The 17542-nt window shown below is 36.1% G+C and overlaps 1 protein-coding gene across 3 annotated transcripts in view; it reads right to left on the bottom strand.

The window, feature by feature from the left end:
* CDK19 (cyclin dependent kinase 19) overlaps positions 1-17542 on the bottom strand; it is a 265331-nt gene that overhangs the window by 90825 nt on the left and 156964 nt on the right. For all 3 annotated transcript variants that reach the window (XM_043890139.1, XM_043890136.1, XM_043890138.1), the window contains one exon: positions 15233-15308. In XM_043890139.1, coding sequence (XP_043746074.1) covers positions 15233-15256 — 24 coding nt within the window. In that variant the 5' untranslated portion in view covers positions 15257-15308. The remainder of the gene's footprint in view (positions 1-15232; positions 15309-17542) is intronic.

The raw sequence follows: 17542 nt of genomic DNA, 5'->3' as shown, positions 1-17542 counted from the left end.
CTGGACTTCTGTGATAATTTTCTAACTATCCTCCCTACATCTTCTTCCTCTTCTCCACTCCCATCTGTTGACACCAGATGAGAGCAGTAATTTTAAAAAAACAAATCTGCTCATGCCCCAAATCTTCCACATAGCCTACACAGCTGCAAGTGCTGGCGCTGTTAAGGAATCTTTCTCCTAGGTCACTTTCACCCTCACCTATCATTCCAGGCACCCTGGCATCCTCTGTACCCTCAAATGTGTCATGCTGCCTCACGCTTGTGCACAATGTTTCCTCTTCTCTGCCTAGTCAGTGCTTACTCATCCTTCAAACCCCTGCATGAGCATCGCTTCCTTGGGGAAATCCCTCTTGATGCCCCAACTTCAACTGATATACTCTAGTTATTCCACCATGTGCTTTTCCTTAGCTCTTGTCAAACTGTGCAAATACGTGTTAAAGATCTGCTTGTTAACTATCTTCCCCAACAGACTTACAGAGCCTAGCACACAGCGTATATACTGGACACTGTGTTAAATCTTTCCACACATTAGCTCATTTGATCTTCCAAATCCCTATTAAGTAAATAATATTATTATCCCTGTTTTTACAGATGAAGAGAGATTAGTACCTTATCCAAGATCACAGGGCCACTAAGTATTAAGAGCTAGGACAACTTCAATCTGTCAAACTCATCCTTCTTATTACCGTAACTGAATTTGCCTCCCTCAAACCATTACCGATAGGACTAAATATATATTTGTTGATTATTTCAAATGTCTACTCAAACTAAACAAATAGATATCTGCTTAGTATATCTGCTTAGTGTATCTATTAAGATACTTTTACACTGCTGTTGCTGCTGCTAAGTCACTTCAGTCGTGTCCGACTCTGTGCGACCCCATAGACAGCAGCCCACCAGGCTCCCCCGTCCCTGGGATTCTCCAGTCAAGAATACTGGAGTGGGTTGCCATTTCCTTCTCCAATGCATGAAAGTGAAAAATGAAAGTGAAATCGCTCAGTCGTGTCCAACTCTTAGCGACCCCATGGACTGCAGCCTACTAGGCTCCTCCGTCCATGGGATTTTCCAGGCAAGAGTACTGGAGTGGGGTGCCATTGCCTTCTCTGACTTTTACACTAAGATAAAGAATAATGGCCAAAAAAATCTTCAGAGTTTCTTTTAATTTGGAGATATGCACCCACTGAGTTAACCCACATAGCAGGGTTACTAACTGGGTCCCAGAAATAGAGAGGTAGTTGTCTTGGAACTAAATATAAATAGCTAGGGAAATAGGCCTCCACTGATGTGGCGCAAGGCTCTGTGCTAGCTGGTATGAGGTGAGCCTTGCTATGGGTAACTGTGCCTCTATTTCTAACTTCATTAGGAGTCAACAACAATATTAACCATTGATAACATTGTTAAAATAACTAATTCAAATAACTAATTCAAATGTAAATAATTACATTTATTAAGTAATATATTAAGAGCCCACTTTGTTCTAAGCACAGTATTAGATAGAACACAAGGATTCAAAAGTGAACATATTAGATATAATCCCTGACCTAAATTTTATAAAGGCAAAGACAATCTACACTATTTTTAAAATGCTAACATAGAACAACAAGGGATCCCAGGTGGTTTAGTGGTAAAGAATCCGCCTGCCAATGCAGGAGACGCAGGTTCAATCCCTGGGTCAGAAAGATCCCCTGGAGAAGTAAATGGCAACCCATTCCAGTATTCTTGTCTGGGAAATTCCATAGAGAGGAGCCTGGCTGGCTACAGTCCACGGGGTCACAAGAGTTGGGCCCAATTTAGAGACTAAAACAACAGGCATGAACCAAAAAAACACCCACAACAAGGGTAATCTCAATTCCATAAAGCCCACTGAATTGTTAACTTTTGTTTTACAGGAAAATGAAAGCATTTCAAATTATTAATTAATAACGTAGGTGAGCTACTGTTTATATAATAAAAAATTTCCTTACGCTTCAGGGGAAATTCTGCATATGAACCTACATACCATCTGAGTATTAACCTACATACCATGTATAAATGAATAGATAGTAAGACAGTCCAAAATAAGAAGAAAAACAGATAAAACAAGTACAGACATTCTTCGTGGAGTCACAAACAGTTATAGTCAAGGAACAAGCCTACTTTTGGCAAATGGTAGGAAAAAAGAAAATATTTACATAAGACATAAGGAAAAAATAAGAAAACAACAAATAGGATAAGCAACAGAAGAAAAAGAAATGAAATGAAAAATAAAATGATAGAATAAAATTATTACTTAGCAAAATAATAAGCTTCAGTGTTTTGAATTCAAGGTAAGAATCTGGGAAACAACTGAAATATCTCTTCAGGATCTCCTATTGAAGTGTGAAGCCATAAGTTCATAAATTCACATGTACCACAGTATAGACTTAGCACAAGACACACACACAAAACATAATGTATCACTACCCAAACCATACACTAAGCATCAATTCAATTATATGTCCAACAATGACATATTCATCTATGACTTGATTGGCATTTAGATATAATGTATATATATAATATAAAAATGTATAATTCTTACATATTTAAATAAATTTCATTATAAATTATTTTCTTACTGTTATAATAAAGTAAGGAATTATAATGATTTTTTAAATTATGCACATCATCTATGAATTTCAATTCAGGATGGTAAAGGGGACTGGAGATTAATTATTATAAAACAGGGGACTGGGTCCACTGGGGCTGAGAAACAGTGCTATAGCATAGATATCTAGGAATGAAATTATCGAGTAACAAGGTATGTGTAATTTTTTTAAGTAAATAACTTGTTTTCCTCAGAGTTGCAATATAATAATTTACAATTCCGCTAACACTAATGCCAGTTCCCCAATATTCTACATCATTGCCAGTTACTGTTACTGATTTGGAGAGCAAAAAATATATCTTTTACTGTGGCTTTATTTTTTTTTCTCTGATCATTAGTATAACTGAGCATCTTTTTTATTTACTGGCTATTAATGTTTCCATTTTTTTTAAGTTCCTGTTTAACTCTTTAGCCTATTTTTCTATTGGATTAAAACACTCTGACTTCAAAAATTCTTTCTGAGGAGGAATAAAGTGAATACCATGTCAGCAACATCCAAAGACCATAAATAAAGATAAGCTTATTAGTCAAACAGGTAGCAAGTTGAAAGGAAAACAAAAGACAGAAAGGCAGGCAATTCAGGGGAAAAAGAAAAAGCACTTTTTTAAAAAAAAATTAGTACTTATAGAGAAAAAAGGTGACAAAACAGCTTGTACCTGTAAATGAACTATACTTCAATAAACTAAAAAAAAAAAAAGAAAACCCAGTTTATACCCAAACCTCAGTTACTTACTACTCTGCAAATAAGATTTTCAAGTAGCTTTCTTTTCTGATATTTTGCTGTCAAGAATACTGAGCATTATCTCTAGAAAAATGGTACTGATGAACCTGTCTGCAGTGCAAGCAGCAGAGACACAGACAAAGAGAACAGGTGTGGACACAGAGGGGTGGCGGTGGGGGGGGGCAGGAGGAGAGGCTGGGATGAACTGACAGAGTGGCACCAAAAACATATACATTATCATGTGCAAAACAGACAGCCAGTGGGAATTTGCTATATGATGTAAGGAGCTCAACCCAGTGCTCTGACCGCCTACAGGGGTGAGATGGGGTGGGAGGTGGCGGGAGGTTCTAGAGGAAGGGGACATATGTGTAACTACGGCTGACTCATGCTGATGTATGGCAGAAACCAACACAATACTGTAAGGCAATTATCTTCCAATTAAAAATAAATAAATTTTAAAACAATGACAACAACAAAAGAATCCTTTGGCAGTCATTTTGTTTTAAATGCTTATTTCCTTCAACTATCTGAATGCTATTTTATCTAACAACAACACTAAAATCTACAAACTGAAGAATTTGCCAATTAATGAGAACATTCTTTAGACAATTAGACAAACAGCCCATTCAAACTTTGAAATTACCAAGCTGCCGAGTATACTAAGAAGCTTGTAAACCAATATCTGTGTTTTATCATCTTATCTCAGTCCTGTTATAATAATATACAACTGCCCATTGTAATAAGATACAATTATTTATTTTTGAACTATAATCTTCATCCTTTAAAAATGCAGTCTATTCTCTTGTTTGTAATCTGTTTAAGTTCTGCTTTATCTTGATGTGCACTGTTCTGATTGGGTTTTGTTTATTCAGTCAAAGATCTATACTAAAAACGTGAACAGTTTGTGTCACCAGAAGTCATGTAAGGCCAAAGTAAGAGAAGAGTAATATGTGAGATTATTTCATTACAATAAATCCACTGATACTTGAAGGAACTAAACTTCTTTCCCCAAATATGCTAAATCCTTTGCTATAATACCAAAATCCTAATTGCAGGCTTTCTCTGTTCGTGATCCATACCACTTCAGATTACCCTATTCACTAGCTGGCTCCACTGACTCCAGACGGCTACTGACTGGCCAAGTGTCTCCATTTCCTGGCCTCTTATTTATTATTACTGATCTAAGCTAAGGAGGCCCACACTTTACTTTTTTATGACACTAACGAATTGAACTTAAGAGAAAGGAAGAAAACTAAGCTTTCACTGGAAACTGATTATGAGCCAAGAGGCTTACATACATCCTTACTACAATTCTGTGAAATTAGGAACTATTAACTCAATTTTAGATGTGAATAAACTAAGATTCACAAAAATCAGGTATGTTGATAGTTAGTTTATAGGAGTAATAATTAGGCAAAAAAAGAAAAAGAGAAAACTGCGTAGATTGAGAATGATACTGAATTCCAAATCCAGATGAATCAGAGTAAGGAATATGAAAGGTGAACTAGAAATAAAAGTAGAAATCAGCCATATTTTAATTCAAGAGCTTAGATGCAGCATATACCACTAACGTATATACAAGGGTCAGACTCACCTTTCACAGGCAACTCCTCCCTCCTAAGAAATGATACGACTCCTGAACATATATGGAAAGGTGTGCTTTGTCAAACATTTCATGAGATGAGATTCTGGTTAGAGGGTGAAGCTGAGAATGACCTGGGACATTAGCAAGTTAAGACGCTCAGGGATTCTGAGAGTCGGGGCAACCTGTGGATTGCCACATGGCCTGCTTCCTTGGCACTGCCAGCCCTCAAAGCAAAACTGATACAGCCTCATGCCCCCTGAAAACCACTTCATCTAGGAGCAACTTGCCCAAGATATGGAGGAAAAAGGGTGAAGTTCAGATACATCATCAAGTCTATCTGATATCCAAGTCCATATTCTCTCCCACTTTACAATCTGAAGCCTAAGGCACGTTTTTAAAATGAATATTTTATTTTCCCATATCAATCTCTTATTTTGAATCTAGAATTAACAAATTTATGTTAAATTGTATAATTCAGTACCTTCTATAATAATGTACTTTATGTTTTATAATAGTATACCTTAAAAATGAAATGTATAGATGTTAAAAGTAATTTACTTTGACTTTGGTGAAAACAATTTTAACTAAAAATTATATTTGTATTACAGTTTGAATAGGATAAAGTTATTATCAATAATAATAATAAAGCAACATTTACTGTGCACTTATTAATATTTTTCAGGTTCTGAGCTAAGCCCTTTGAATATTATCAGATTTATTTTCAGTCCTTTAGTCTGCATTATATCACCAGCATACTTTTGCTTCAAAATTATTCAAGACAAAGAGAAACAACACTAAAAATAGGGAATTAATAGTCAATTAAATCTAGTCTAATTAGAGCAGGAATATGAAATTGATCATTTTCATTTTTTTTAATTTTTTTATATTTTTTTAATTTTTTTTATTAGTTGGAGGCTAATTACTTCACAACATTTCAGTGGGTTTTGTCATACATTGATATGAATCAGCCATAGAGTTACACATATTCCCCATCCCGATCCCCCCTCCCACCTCCCCCCTCCACCCGATTCCTCTGGGTCTTCCCAGTGCACCAGGCCCGAGCACTTGTCTCATGCATCCCACCTGGGCTGGTGATCTGTTTCACCATAGATAATATACATGCTGTTCTTTCGAAACATCCCACCCTCGCCTTCTCCCACAGAGTCCAAAAGTCTGTTCTGTACTTCTGTGTCTCTTTTTCTGTCTTGCATATAGGGTTATCGTTACCATCTTTCTAGATTCCATATATATGTGTTAGTATGCTGTAATGTTCTTTATCTTTCTGGCTTACTTCACTCTGTATAATGGGCTCGTTTCATCCATCTCATTAGAACTGATTCAAATGAATTCTTTTTAACAGCTGAATAATATTCCATGGTGTATATGTACCACAGCTTCCTTATCCATTCATCTGCTGATGGGCATCTAGGTTGCTTCCATGTCCTGGCTATTATAAACAGTGCTGCGATGAACATTGGGGTGCACGTGTCTCTTTCAGATCTGGTTTCCTCAGTGTGTATGCCCAGCAGTGGGATTGCTGGGTCATATGGCAGTTCTATTTCCAGTTTTTTAAGAAATCTCCACACTGTTTTCCATAGTGGCTGTACTAGTTTGCATTCCCACCAACAGTGTAAGACGGTTCCCTTTTCTCCACACCCTCTCCAGCATTTATTGCTTGTAGGCTTTTGGATAGCAGCCATCCTGACTGGTGTGTAATGGTACCTCATTGTGGCTTTGATTTGCATTTCTCTGATAATGAGTGATGTTGAGCATCTTTTCATGTGTTTGTTAGCCATCTGTATGTCTTCTTTGGAGAAATGTCTGTTTAGATCTTTGGCCCATTTTTTGATTGGGTCATTTATTTTTCTGGAATTGAGCTTCAGGAGTTGCTTGTATATTTTTGAGATTAACCCTTTGTCTGTTTCTTCATCTGCTATTATTATTTTCATATTTTTAAGAGAACTGAAATAACTCAACTGATCTTCTTAAGTAGGGAGGGATTTACTGATACAGTCAACTCTTTGACGATAACCTACCAATTCTTTGCAGACCGAAAGGAGTCACAGCAACCATAGGTGCCTAAAGGTACTACTTTCAACCAACTAGTCTATTCCCCTAGAGTTGGAAAAGAGAGAAGCGGAAAGTTTTGAGTTACTTCTGTGACTAGTGTTACCACACCAATCCATCTTCCTTCATAGTAACACACACACACATGCAAATACATACACATGAGAAACTGGTGAGCAAAAACAGTTTTATCTCTTCTCAAACTGTTCCTTCTCACTTTTGTCATCTTTATACAAAACCCCAGAAACCTATATATGGCACACCTCTTTTCTACCATTGGCAACAATAGGTATTTAAATCTGCTTCTGAGAATACAAAGATTGGTCACTTAGTCTTCTCAGAGGAAACAAAGCAACCTGAAATATACTCCAAAAGGTACATGCGTGCACTTGCACACAAATAATAATCACTTTTTTTTTTTTTTTTTTGCCATGCCACACAGCATGCAAGGATCTTCCTCAACCAGGGATCAAACCCATACCCCCAGCATTGGGAACACAGAGTCTTAATTTCTGGACCTTCAGGGAAGCCTAATAATAACTTTTAAGAGACTCAAAACCTAACATCTATAGCAAGGTAGATAGATACACCAGAGGACTAGAGAATTTGTCTGCTGGTTAACTCCTTTTACCTGCCCCTTGTCCCTTTCTAGCTTTTAAAAGGATTTATTTTCCATCCTATGATGGTCCCTCCCTATGTGCTGACTCTATATGCATCTCCCAGATTCATCCTATAATAATCCCAAATCCTATTCCCCAACTCATATAAGATTTCACTTTTCATTATGCGTCAATAAGAATATATATATCTAAATGTCAAAGAAACTAAATATATTATATTAATAAGAAAAGTAGTAACTATTACTATCCAATGAAAGGGGGAAAACACACACACACATTTTAAAGAAAAATATATATATATCCTGAATCTTCAATCCCAAGAGTAAACTTGTTTGTTTCTAAGGCGAACAAAAGGATTATACCAAAGAACAGATTTTTGCTCAAAGATGATTTCATATATGATTTAGTTCCAGTCTCCAAAATCATGCAAACTTTTTATGAAAATAATTATTAAAGATCATGTTAAAAGCCTACTGAAAAAAGAAAACTTTTTCTACCTTTAATATTTTTCACAAAAATACTTTGATTTTGTCCCAGTCATAGAAAGGGTAAATTACCTGAATCACAGATGTATTTCCACAAATCTATACACTCTAATAAAACTGGACACATGTTAAAAGAAAAATTTGCATTCAGTGCAACATAAAAGCAACTGAGATATAATTAAATAATCTAAATGAGAATTAACAGGTATTTCTCAATCTATGAGATTTAACAAAATAATTTTAAGGTTGATAAAAATAAATGTATTAGTAAGGGGCTTCCCGGGTGATTCGGTGGTAAAGAATCCACTTGCCAGTGCATGAGACTCGAGTTCGATCCCTAATCCACGAAGATCCCACATGCCCGGCCACAACTATTGAGCCTGTGCTCTGGAGCCCTTGAGCCACAGCTACTGAAGCCTCAGTGCCCTAGAGCCCGAGCCCAGCAGCAAGAGAAATCACTACTACGAAAAGCTCACGGAACACAACTAGACAGTAGCCCCCACTCGCTGGGACTAGAGGAAAGCCCACACAGCAACAAAGACCCAGCACAGCCAAAAATTAAAAAAAAATAAAATTAAAAAAAGTATTGGTAAGAATTAGAGCCATGCTTACAGACAGTTTATAGTTCTCAAGGAATTCACTGCAAACATACATTTTATCATTTCCCCTTCATAAGTTTAAAAAAAAAAGGGGGGCTTATTCCTTGAAGACAAGGGACAGTTCCAAGCATTCCACTGATGTTTACATAGCAGCCTGCTAAACCACCAAGGTGGCAAGAGAGGGAAAGAAAAAAAAAACGTAGCAAATACTCTTTTAACTGCCATTCTACCCTGCCTGCTCTGTGCTGTAAGAAAAACTGCAAGTGACAGTCCACGACAGCTGAGGCCACGTGTCACCATGGGAGCATCAACGCTGAGATGCTGGTGGACACACACTGGGCTAAGCTGGGCAGAGGGGTCTGAGGCAGTGGCTTCTCAAGCCAAAACTGAGGAAGACAGCAGTCTGACATTAAGTCAGGTTTTCTCTCTCTTCCTTCTTCACTCTATGCCCTATTTCCCTTGACTAATTTTCCTTTCAGTCTATCTTCACTTTCTTTGGGACCATGTCAATTTTTTGAAAAGTACTCAGGAATTAGATCTTATAATCTTTCTTATATCCCACAGAACTAGCATGCTTATTATTTTGATAGTTAAAAAGTTATCTTTGTATTACCGTGGATGAAATTGCATTTTCTAAAAAATTAATGGACTCTCCACTCTTATGGGAAAAAAATCTTCGGTATTTTTGTAAAGGAAAAAGTCTAGAAGACCATACACAAAGTATTAGTAGTGATTATTTCTAAGAGTGTAACAGATGCTCTTAACATGCTTTTTCCATATTGAGAATTTTATAATAAAGGTATTTGAATTGCATAACCAGGAAACAAATTAATGGGATCAGAATTAATGCTGTTTACCACATTTCCAGCCTAGCAACCTTATGATTACACAGGCCACAAAGGTAAAAAACATCAAATTAGAACGCCCCTGTAATCTCAGACTAAAAAGGTTCATGTTTACATGTTCCTAGTACGTACATCACCCAGAATTATTCCTTGTTATGGTATATTGTTAACTGTAAAGCACCGTACAAAGATATGGGATTATAATTCACCTCTGGTCAATAAGGTTCAAATGAAATTAACATGTGAAATGACTTTTATTAGTGAGACGAGGTAGTAATGCATTCTAGTTTATTTACAGTAATGACAGTTTCTTTTTTAATTTCTTTCTTTTATTTTTGGCTGTACTGGGTCTTTGTTGCTGTGTGTGGGCTTTCTTCAGTTGTGGTGAGCGGGGGGCTCCTCTTCGTTGCAGTGTGTGGGGCTTTCATTGCAATGACGTCTCTTGTTGCGGGCCACAGGCTCTACAGAGCATGAGCTTCATTAGTTGTGGCTCGCAGGCTCTAAAATGAGGGCTCAATATTTGTGGTGTATAGGCTTAGTCGCTCTGAGACATGCGGAATCTTCTGGGACCAGGGATCGAACCCCTGTCCTCTGCATTGGCAAGTGGATTCCTATTCACTGTACCACTAGGGAAGTCCCTCATTCTAGTTCTTAAACTTCTTCCCATTCTGCACACATTCTTCAAGCTCATTCCATGGTTACAAACTCTCTGACTTCTCTACTCATCATCCAACTCTGCACTCAGAAGGTGTCTGTAATCACAGTCCCATCATTTTAGAGTAATGAGTGAAATGTTACTAATTTTATCCAAATCAAAGGCCTCTTATCTATGTACCTCTATATAAATGAGAAAACGCCAGGAGGCAGATAATATTATGGGACATAGAAGGAAAAGGCAAAGAACAAGTTTTATCTGCCTTTTAATTTATGGTGTTGTCTACATTCTCCCCAACGTATCAGTCCCTCCTAACCTCTCTGACTCTCAACCACCTTACATTTTCTGTCCTTCCACCTCATCAACCAGAAAAACTCCAATTCTCCCTTCTTATACTGGGCTTAAAATAAAGAAAACAACGCAGTCATGCAGACTAGTGACATGACTGGTCTCCTACTTTAGGCAGACTGTAACACTTTTATAATCTTAATCTTTGATCAGCAAATTTTCACAGAGCCTTCATCAATAACTAAAAACACTCATCATTTAAGATTCACACACACAAAAGAGAGGCATACAAGAATGTACCTACTTCATCATCATTCTAGTGGACTGACAAGTGTTGACATCGCCCTTTCTTCTGCCTCTAGTTTCGAGGATAAACTATCTGTTCCATTTCCTATTCAAGGCCAATCCCTCCAGCTGTGTTTGTGATCCACAGAATCTTACAAATTCCTCTTTAACAGACCCTTGACTCACTAATAATCCCATACACCTTTATTAATTTTCCCCCAAATTTACTGAGGTATAACTGTATACCATCTTCAAGTTTTATTATAGATACAAACCCATGAAACCATCATGACAATCGCAGTGATGGAGATTTACACCACCTCCAAGAGACTCCTCGTGCTCCTCTGTAATACACCACTGTTTCTTTCCTACCTGCACACAGTCACTGATCAACTGTCCACCACTACAAATTAGTGTGCACTTTCCAGAATTTTCTATAAATGGAACTGGATAGTAAGGACTGTAACCATGTCCATATGCCAAGCTGTGGGTATGTCCAAGAACTATCTGAAAGACTCTAATCGCACAGCTCTTAAAGCCATACAGGCAAGACTTAATGGCTAAAGCAGAGTTTTATTAAATAACAATGAGATATCACTACAAACCTATTAGAACACTAAATCCAGAACACTGACAACAACAAATTTGGCAAGGTTGTGGAGCAAAAGGAACTCTCACCCATTGCTGGTAGGAATGCAAAACAGTCTAGTTAGTTAGGAAGATAGGTAAACATACTATTACCATGCAGTCCAGAAATTCTGCTCCTTGATATTTACCCAAAGGAACTGAAAAGTTACGTCCACACAAAAGCCAACACACAGGGCTTACAGCAGCTCTGCTCATAACTGCCAAATCTTTGAAGCAACCAAGATGTACTTTTGTAAATCAATGTGTAAACAAACTGTAATACATCCAGATGATGGAATATCATTCGGTACTAAAAAGATATGAGCTATTAAGTCATGAAAGATACAGATGAATCTTAAATGCCTATTACTAAGTGAAAGAAGCCAATCTCAAAAGGCTACATACTATAGGGTTTCAACTATATGACATTATGGAAAAGGCAAAATTATGTAAACAGTAAAAATATCTGTGACTATCTGAGGAGGCGGATGGTCTAGGATGAGTCAATAGAGCACTGAGGACTTTGAGGGCAGGGGAACTATTCTGCATGATGTCATAATGGTGGGTACATGTCACTAGACGTTTGTCCAAATCCATAAAATATACAACACCAAGAGTGACCCCTAATGTAAACTATTGTCTTTGGGTAGCAACATAGGTTCATCAGTTGTAACAAACATACTACTCTGGTGGAGGAGGTTGATAATGAGTTAGGCTATGCATGTGTGAGGGTAGGGACTGTACAGGAAATCTCTAGAACTTCTACTCAGTTTTGCTGTAAACGTAAAACTGCTCTAAAAAATAAAGTCTATTAAAAGAAAAAAGAACCATATAGCAATTTTGGAAATGAAAAGTAAAATAACTAAAATGAATATTTCACTGGAGAGAGGCTTAGGAGCACACTGAGCTGGCAAAAGACATAATCAGCCAACAAAGACAGGTAATTAAAAGTATCCTGTCTAAGCAATAAACAGAAAAAGAATTAGCAAAAATCATCAGTGTGTCGGCGCCCTGTGTGACACCATCAAGACTAAAAACATACACATAATGGCGGTCTCGAAAAGAGAGGAGACAGAAAAGGGCTGGAAGAAATAATGGCTGGAAATTTCCCAAATGTGATGAAAACCATTACTCTCTACACCCAAGAAACAACAGACTCCAATTAGATTTCACATCTACACATACCATAGTCGAATTGTCAAAAGACAAACACAAAAAGAAAATCTTGAGAGTAGCAAGAAAATAACTCCTCATGTACAAGAGATTCTCACAAATTAACAGTTGACTTTTCATCAGAAACCATGGTGGCCAAAAGGCAGTGAGATAACATAGACAAAGTGAAAAAAGAAAGACTGTCATTCAAGAACTCTATATGTGGCAAAACTATTCTGCAAAAAACAAAGGAGAAACAAGTGATAAACAGAAAAAAAGAAGAAATTAAGATATTCCTAAACACAAAAACAGAAAATTCACTCCTAGAAGATCTGCACTACAAAAAAAAAAAGTACTAAATGGAGACTTTTGGTTAAAATCAAAGGACTTATAAGTACCTTATATCTACACATAAAATAAAGATCACTGGCAACAGTAGCAACATGAGTAAACAGAAGAAATAGCATTAAGTATATTTTAACTATTTTTCTTCTGTGTGATTTAAAAGACAACTGCATTAAGCAATAATTACAAAACTGTGCTTGTGAGCTTATAATGTACAAAGATGTATGCACTTAGCCACTATGCAATAACATACATGTCAAACTCATGTCAAAATCCCTATCATGTTGGGGCTAAGTTATCCAGGTAATATAAAAAATTATTCAATTCAGAAACTGCATACTTTCTAAAGTTCTATTAAGCAAACCCTCAATAAAAATATTAAGACTGTAAATGAGTTTCAGAGTTTTTTCAACTTCTGCACAACAAGAAACAATGAACAAAATAAAAAGGAAAATATGAGAAGTACAAAGTATGAGAAGCTATTTGCAAACTATTTATCTGATAAGTGGTTAGTATCCAAAACATATCAGGAATGCATTCAACTCAACAGCAAAAATCATCAGTATCATCCTTCAAATCAAAAATGGGTAAAGGTACTGAACAAGGACTTCTTCCAAAGAAGAAGATACACAGATGGCCAGCAGATACGTCAAGGGCACAATGTCATTAATCATCAAGGAAACACAATCAAAACCGCAGTGAGATGTCACCTCACATCTGTTAAGATAACTATCACCATAAAGACAAGATGTAACAAATGTTAGTGGGGATGTTGGGAAAAGGGAATCCATGGATTCCTCAGAAGATATCTAGAATTGGGTTTTCATTTCCTAATAATCAATACCTTAAATTTCAGCTATTTACCCAATTAATTCATGGACACTGAATTAATGCTGTATTAAATTATGGAACTCTAGCAAAATTGCATACCAGTGATATTCACATTGGTTGAAATAATACTCTATGAATTTTAGGGAGTTAAAAATAAATTATCAAATGCTCACTCTGGTAGGGCATTATAAACACCAATTTATAATTAATGGGAAAATGACAAAATGAACACTTTAAACAATACATTTATATTCTAAAGCAAACTAAGGATTATAAAGAACTTTGTTGTTTATTCATTAATTTATTCAACAAGCATTTATGGGGCACCTGCTATGTGCCAGGTACTATGCAGGAAACTAGGGACAAAAAGACAAGGTCCCAACCCCCAAAGTGTACACAGCCTAGTGAGAAGCTCCCATTCTGAAATCAAAGAATTTATGAGTAGAAGGGACCTCATAGTTCCCTTATTTCAATATAAGGAAACTGAGACTCACAGCTAGCTTAACCACAAAGGCAGACACTCAGGTCTACAGAAATCCTGCTTCGTGTGTTCTTTGCATTATTCATTTTCTTATGATTGAGAGTGATGATGGAGTGCTTCAATGTGAATGAACTACAAATAAGGAGCTGTGAGTAAAACATGAGATAGTTACCAAATTAGAGACAGAAATGCCTAATGGATATGGACAATATATTTAATAATTTAGAGACAGAAATTCCTAACAGATCGGTGATATCATGATAAAGACCCAATAAGAAACTAAAGCACTAAAATAAGAAACTGAGGAACTAAAATAAGGTAATATAATATTAAGATTTCTAAGCCATAATTATGATTTTGCCTCTGCTTACTAATTTCTAAAAATGGGGATACTAAAAGTACTTATTTCATATGATTGTTAGGAAAATTAAATTAATACTTAAAAGCTCTTAGTAAGCATAGTACCTAGTAAATACTCAGGAAATGTTAGGTGTTCTTATGGACAATCATTTCTTAAATGTACAGGTGTGTCATATAAAGATTTAAAAAAATGATCTTTCTTTAAGGAACTATCCTATTATTATGATAGTCTTTTTTTTTTTTAGCAACTAGCAAAATGTAACACTAAAACATGAATTCTTCAGAAAATGTTTAATAGGCACACTATCGAACAGTATCACCCCCTTCTCTATAAAGACATGTATCAGTCCTAAAATTACAGGAAAGACATACATTAATTAAATTACTAATTTAAATTAATAGTTATACTCAATTATAATTCAAATCAATTAAAAAGTCATTCAGTTCTGTATTCTTAAGATTATAAATCCTAAATATAATTAAGAGAATGTTCAAAGATGACTTTCAAGTAATTAAAAAGTTTATGCAACTTTTCTTGTAGAAAATTTTCTTAAACTAACATCTTTGAAATAACCATGCATTGTATATATTAATGAAGCATTTATGTTAATATCATCACCCAGTATCAATAACAAAATAAATAACATTTATGTCCACTTACTGCAATCTCTCTACAAGCCGACATAGATATTCCTGTGCCTTCAATTTGCTTCAATGCATATTCTTTTTCATCTTTTCTGCATAGGAACAAAAAAAATTATTTCTATATATTTTCAGATTCAAAATTATAACTATAATAAAAATGAAATGCACTAGCCTCAGTGATATGTAAATGATCTCACTATCCATGCATTGCTTATTATTTCTGATAACATTTCAATCATAAAATGTGAAATACCAAAAGAAACTCATGTCACAATGAAAACATTGTGCCAAAACACAAACTACAAAGATAAAGCCAAAACACAAACTACAAAATTGAAATGGAACAGGATACTAAACACAACATTAGTTTCAAAAAGTAAATAAGCAAAAATATAAACTCAAGCATATTGTAAGATAATTCTACTGTCTTAATTATCTGGAGTCTATGAAAGCATTCTGTTATAAACATTAATTAAAAAATAAATGACAGATGTAAACTTCTATATTTATTCAAAATAATTTCATAGTATAAGAACCATGTAATAAATGGAGGAGTTACAGAAGACTGTTGACCCAGTGTGTGTGTGTGTGTGTGTGTGTGTGTGTGTGTGTGTGTGTGTGTGTGTGTGTGTGTGTGTGTGTGTGTGTGTGTGTGTGTGTGTGTGTGTGTGTGTGTGTGTGTGTGTGTGTGTGTGTGTGTGTGTGTGTGTGTGTGTGTGTGTGTGTGTGTGTGTGTGTGTGTGTGTACTCTTTGCAATCCCATGGACTGTAGCCTGTCAGGCTCCTCTGTCCATGGAATTCTACACACAAAAATACTTGATTGCTCTTTCCTCCTCCAGAGGATCTTCCCGCCCCAGGTATCAAACCCAGGTCTCCTGCACTGCAGGCAGATTTCTTACCGTCTGAGTCACCAGGGAAGCCCTGTTGACCCACAGAGGCACACTAGTTTTCGCCAAGGATAGGCAACATTCAAAAGCCCTAAGACCTCAACCAAAAGCCTTGGAAAGAAAGACTTCAAAACTAGCCACCAACACCTCATTCTCAAGATCCCTAGGAAAAACTTGGTAGTTGCAGTGACTTTTCCAATTAATGGAGGTAGGATTGGATTTTGGGAGACTCTGGTATCAGTAGTTACCAGGGTGCTTAACCAAGGGAAGACAGCAGCTCAATAATGGGGATACCATCCATAAAAATAGTATCAATGAGTGTCCAGTGTGATGAGGTATCTTCAGAGTACCCACAACAGGACCAGCCAAAGCAAGGCCCCAACTGATTGTAACAAATGTGACTCCTATCACTGGTTATTCTGACAAGAGGAGTATAATCCATGCCCTCCAAGTTTTGCCTTTTGATTATATTAGAGCTTCAACAATGTATCATCATGTCATAAAGATTTCGTCAAATGATAGTACCTAAGTAGTGCCTCAACGTCTTACTTACCTATTGCTCATTTTCCCCACTCTGTTTACTAGCAGATAAAGCAGTTTAAGAGCATATTCATAAAATGCATTTTAAAACATCATTTCAGGTGCATTTTAAAGATTTTCACAATCATCTGTGTTTTGAGCAAATAATTGAGTTATGGTTATTTTTTCCAACAGTCTGAATATTATATACATTTTTCTACCAATATATGGCATTCAAAACAAGCAGCATTTTGATAAACAGAAATTGCACATGTCAACAGATAGACTGTTCTGCAATTACTAAAATGGTAACCATGAAGATCATTAGAAACATGAAAAATGTTTATCATACACTGTTGAGAAAATACATAAATTATACTGTACTAAAAAAATACACACACTCAGATATATGTTGAAGGTGAAAAGTGAAAGTGTTAGTCACTCAGTCGTGTCTGATTCTTTGTTATCCCATGGACTATAGCCCATCAGGCTCCTCTGTCCCTGGAATTCTCCAGGCAAGAATATTGGAGTGGATTGCTATTTCCTTCTCCAAGGGATCTTCCCAATCCAGGGATTGAACCCAGGTCTCCTGCATAGCAGGCAGATTCTTTACCAACTGAGCCACCAGGCTTGAAGACCATTGAAGGTGATACAAAAAAAGAAAAACAGTTGTGTTAAGATGTAGAAAGTTACGTTAACCAGCTTTAGTACTAATATCATATTGTCTCTTAAATTAGAATTAGAGAGGAAAAGAAAAAAAATAATTTGACGCTTTGAAAACAGTTGACTATTAAAATAATCTTTAGTATTTTCAAAGTAGTATCTTAGGCATGTTTCAAAGACTTGTTTTAAAGAGCTTAAGCGATCCCGTTTTCCTTTTCTTCTATCCTGTTTCCTCCAAACATAAAACTAAACATTTT

Source organism: Cervus elaphus, chromosome 28 (genome assembly GCF_910594005.1).
Source record: "Cervus elaphus chromosome 28, mCerEla1.1, whole genome shotgun sequence".
Lineage (NCBI taxonomy): Eukaryota > Metazoa > Chordata > Mammalia > Artiodactyla > Cervidae > Cervus > Cervus elaphus.
Note: the sequence above shows the minus strand (reverse complement) of the source record. Positions and strands in the feature narration are given on the sequence as shown.